We start from the raw sequence: 4228 nt of genomic DNA, 5'->3' as shown, positions 1-4228 counted from the left end.
GTGGCGGCGCGGCGGTAGTGGTAGAGGGCGGCGCTCGCCGGCGAGGGTAACGGCGCGGGGTAGGTGTAGAGGCCGGGGTTCGCCGGCGGGGAAGGCGGCGCTCGCTGGCGGAGGTGGTCGTGCATAGGATGCTACGGCTTTCCATGGTTTGGTCCACTGTTGACCATTTCTGTACGACACGGGATGGCCAGGTGCCAATCTGTCGGAAACGAAGCTCGATCTATCCGATCGGACGGTCACAAATTGGAGGCTCGTTTTGTCTAAATAGCACCCAAGCACTTTTTAGCACTTGGGTAACAAAATTACTGACATGCATCTAATAAGGAGGGTCGGTCAGGGATGTTACCTCCAGCCTGTCCAAACCAGCTACCCCACATTGGCCCTTATGCTCACCGGCGCCTCCCTAAACCCGTAAGTGGAGAAGGTTAACGCTGACCGGTCTTCTGCCCGTCAGAGACGACATCGTTATTTTAGACTGTGACGGGCGCAAAACCTATCACAACAGGGGTTTAAGCGGATCTGTACTAGTGCTGTCACATGCGTACCTACGACAGTTTGAATAATGGCACGTGTCGATCGATCCATCATGGTGGGCAGCGACAAAGTGCAAATTAATTCATGTACGTGCAGCTTTTTCATAGACGGGCTAGACGTACTATGATACACGCGCGCACGACATGGTGTCGTAGCAAATCGGAGCAAACACGCGCACGATAGTTGCACCACGTACGGCCTGTTCATGCATAGTATGTGACCCACGGTGACACGGCGCGTGGCGAGATCCATCGGCAGCTCGCTCGAGAATAGATCGCGCCATGCACGCAATCACATCAAGGTACGTACGTGCCTGGGAAAAATTCCACTCCGGCCTGCCAAATTTAGGTCCCGGCCGGTTTTCGTGGATCGCCATTGCCGATCACGTCCATCTCCTTCTCCATATCCGATTCCTACGTAACCAACTCCTCCTCCTCCATCTAACAAGAGAGCCCTCTCTCTTCTCCCTCCTCTGCTCCCATCTCTCGTACTGGTGCGATGAGGGGCGCGGTGCTGGTGGCCGTGGCTGCCGCCATCGGCAACCTGCTGCAAGGGTGGGACAATGCGACGATCGCCGGAGCGGTGCTGTACATCAAACGCGAGTTCCACCTCGAGACGCAGCCCGCCATCGAGGGGCTCGTCGTCGCCACGTCCCTGATCGGCGCCACCATCATCACCACCTTCTCCGGACCGGTTGCCGACGTCGTCGGCCGCCGCCCGATGCTGATCGCCTCCTCGCTCCTCTACTTCCTCGGCGGGCTCACCATGCTGTGGTCACCCAACGTGTACATGCTCCTGCTGGCGCGCCTCGTGGACGGCTTCGGCGTGGGGCTGGCCGTCACGCTCGTCCCCGTCTACATCTCCGAGACGGCGCCGCCCGAGATCCGGGGGCTGCTCAACACGCTGCCGCAGTTCACGGGGTCGTTCGGCATGTGCATGTCATACTGCATGATCTTCGCCATGACGCTCAATCCGGATCCCAGCTGGCGGACCATGCTCGGCGTGCTCTTCGCGCCCTCGCTCATCTATTTGCTTCTGACCGTGTTCTACCTGCCGGAGTCGCCGCGGTGGCTCGTCAGCAAGGGGAGGATGAAGGAGGCGAGGGTGGTGCTGGAGATGCTGCGTGGACGGGAGGACGTGTCCGGCGAGATGGCGCTGCTGGTGGAGGGTCTGGGAAGCGCCGGCGAGACGGAGATCGAGGAGTACGTCGTGGGACCGGCGGACGGCGACCAGGAGCAGAGGGACACCGTGACGCTGTACGGGCCGGAGCAGGGGCTGTCGTGGGTGGCGCAGCCCGTCGCCGGTGGCAGGGGGAGCATGCTGGGCAGCGCTCTCGGGCTGCAGCCGGGGTCGGCGAGGCAGGGGAGCATGTTCGACATGATGAAGGACCCCGTGGTGGCGCTGCTCGGGAGCGTGCACGAGCGGCTTCCCGGAGACGGCGCCGGGAGCATGAGGGGCAGCACGCTGTTCCCCAACCTCGGAAGCATGCTGAGCGTGTCGGAGAGGCCTGGTGGCGGCGGAGCTGCAGGTAGTGGCGCCAGCGGCGCGTGGGACGAAGAGAGCGTGGCGCCCGACGATGACGACGAGGACGAGTACCTGTCGGACGACGACGACGACGACCAGGCGGCGGCGCCCGGCGGGCTCGAGGCGCCGCTGCTGTCTCGGCAGAGCACGGAGGTGGAGACGAGGGCGAACAACAAAAACGAGGTGCCGCGGAGCCAGTCGAGCATGCAGCGGTTCAGCAGCGTGGGAGGCGGCGTCGACGCGGCGAGCACGATGGGCATCGGCGGCGGGTGGCAGCTGGCGTGGAAGTGGACCGAGAAGGTGGGCCCCGATGGCGTCAAGCGCGGCGGCGTCAAGAGGATGTACCTGCACGAGGAGGGCGTCCCAGGCGGCGCGGACGGAGCCGCGGGCGCAGGCGGCCCCGGCGAGTACGTGCACGCGGCGGCGCTGGTGAGCCAGTCCATGCTCTACACCAAGGACGTCCTCATCGGGCAGAGCCCCACCGAGCCAGCCTTCGCCAACCCACCGGAAGCCGTCGCCACCAAGGCTGCCGCCTCCGGCCCTCCTTGGCGCGAGCTCCTCGAGCCCGGCGTCCGCCACGCTCTCTTCTGCGGAGTCATGATCCAGATCCTCCAGCAGGTACGTACGCATACGTAAGGACGTGTGTGTTTTCATCTCGTAGCGCCATGCATGCACGCATATGCTGACGAACGTGGGAAATTCATTCATTGTTTGCGTACGTGCAGTTCTCTGGCATCAATGGCGTGCTCTACTACACGCCGCAGATCCTGGACCAGGCCGGCGTGAGCGTCCTCCTCGCCGGCCTCGGCCTCAGCGCCGACTCCACCGCCATCCTCATCTCGGGCCTCACCACGCTCCTCATGATGCCCAGCATCGGCATCGCCATGAGGCTCATGGACGTGGCCGGCCGTCGCAGCCTGCTCCTCTGGACCATCCCGGTGCTCATCCTCTCCCTCCTCATCCTCATCGTCTCCAACGTCGTCCCCATGGACACCAACGTGCACGCCGCGCTCTCCACCGTCTCCGTCATCCTCTACTTCTGCACCTTCGTCATGGGATTCGGGCCCATCCCAAACATACTCTGCGCCGAGATCTTCCCCACCAGGGTCCGAGGTCTCTGCATCGCCATATGCTCCCTCACCTTCTGGATCTGCGACATCATCGTCACCTACAGCCTGCCAGTCTTGCTCAACTCCATCGGCCTCGCCGGAGTGTTTGGGATCTACGCCTGCGTCTGCTGCCTCGCGCTCGTCTTCGTCGCGCTCAAGGTGCCCGAGACCAAGGGGCTCCCGCTCGAGGTCATCATCGAGTTCTTCAACGTCGGCGCCAAGGGATTGCCTGAAAAGGCCCTTGATTAAATGGAGGACAAAACCTTCTTAAGTATACCTACATTTTTCATCCATATATCCATGGATGGATCGGATCCATCACGCGCGCGTAATTAAGTAGCTGAGAGAATAAAAGATGTTACTAATTAGGACGGTGTTTTGCTTTGTGGTGTTTTTTTGTTGAGTCTTTTGCTCCATCTCTCATATATTCATGCATGGAGCTATGAGTTAATCATCCATATATGCTATAAGGTAGGGTTTTTTTTTTGTTAGTAATACGTCAGTTTTCTCCCTCTTGAATTCGGCTGAACAATTATTGTATGCTTGATCGGTTGTACCAATTATCATTTTATGAGTATGATGCTAATTGGAAGCATGAAATTATTCCCCCTTCTGCTTGATTATTGCTTCCGTTCCTAGCACCTCATAAGCACATTTTGGTTATTACGTTACAGTTCTTTTTTCCTCTTTCTAACTTAGCTGACTTTTGTTTTGTGCTACTCCTTATCAATTACTATGTGTTATGTAGGACCGGGGAATAGAATTTAGCAGGGAAGATACATTTTAATGTATAATTTTGTTATGCTGAATACAGCTAATTAGCTAGTACGAGAACAAAAAAAAAATTAAAACATCACAGATTCTACTACCAAACACAAGGGTAGAAGCCATGTTGTGCTGAAGCCGCATGGCTTCAAATCCCTCCTTGACCTTGTTCCTGCACTACTAGAAAAACGGCATCTAATGGCGGTTGGAAACGGGTTCTAGTCCCAGTTATCCAAGAGCAGGACTACGAAATTGCCAAACCGCAAGGTCAAGCCGATGGGTGATGTGTTATTTTT

General features: G+C 58.2%; 1 protein-coding gene across 1 annotated transcript; it reads left to right on the top strand.

Moving 5' to 3' along the window:
* The first annotated feature begins 904 nt into the window (after positions 1 to 904).
* LOC127314012 (monosaccharide-sensing protein 2) lies at positions 905 to 3767 on the top strand. Its single transcript, XM_051344476.1, has 2 exons — positions 905 to 2676; positions 2784 to 3767. The coding sequence occupies exons 1-2, from the start codon at positions 1033 to 1035 to the stop codon at positions 3414 to 3416; spliced, it is 2277 nt and encodes a 758-aa protein (XP_051200436.1). The 5' UTR covers positions 905 to 1032; the 3' UTR covers positions 3417 to 3767.
* The last annotated feature ends 461 nt before the right edge of the window (positions 3768 to 4228 follow it).

Source organism: Lolium perenne, chromosome 7, assembly GCF_019359855.2.
Source record: "Lolium perenne isolate Kyuss_39 chromosome 7, Kyuss_2.0, whole genome shotgun sequence".
In the NCBI taxonomy this organism is placed as follows: Eukaryota; Viridiplantae; Streptophyta; class Magnoliopsida; order Poales; family Poaceae; genus Lolium; species Lolium perenne.
Note: the sequence above shows the minus strand (reverse complement) of the source record. Positions and strands in the feature narration are given on the sequence as shown.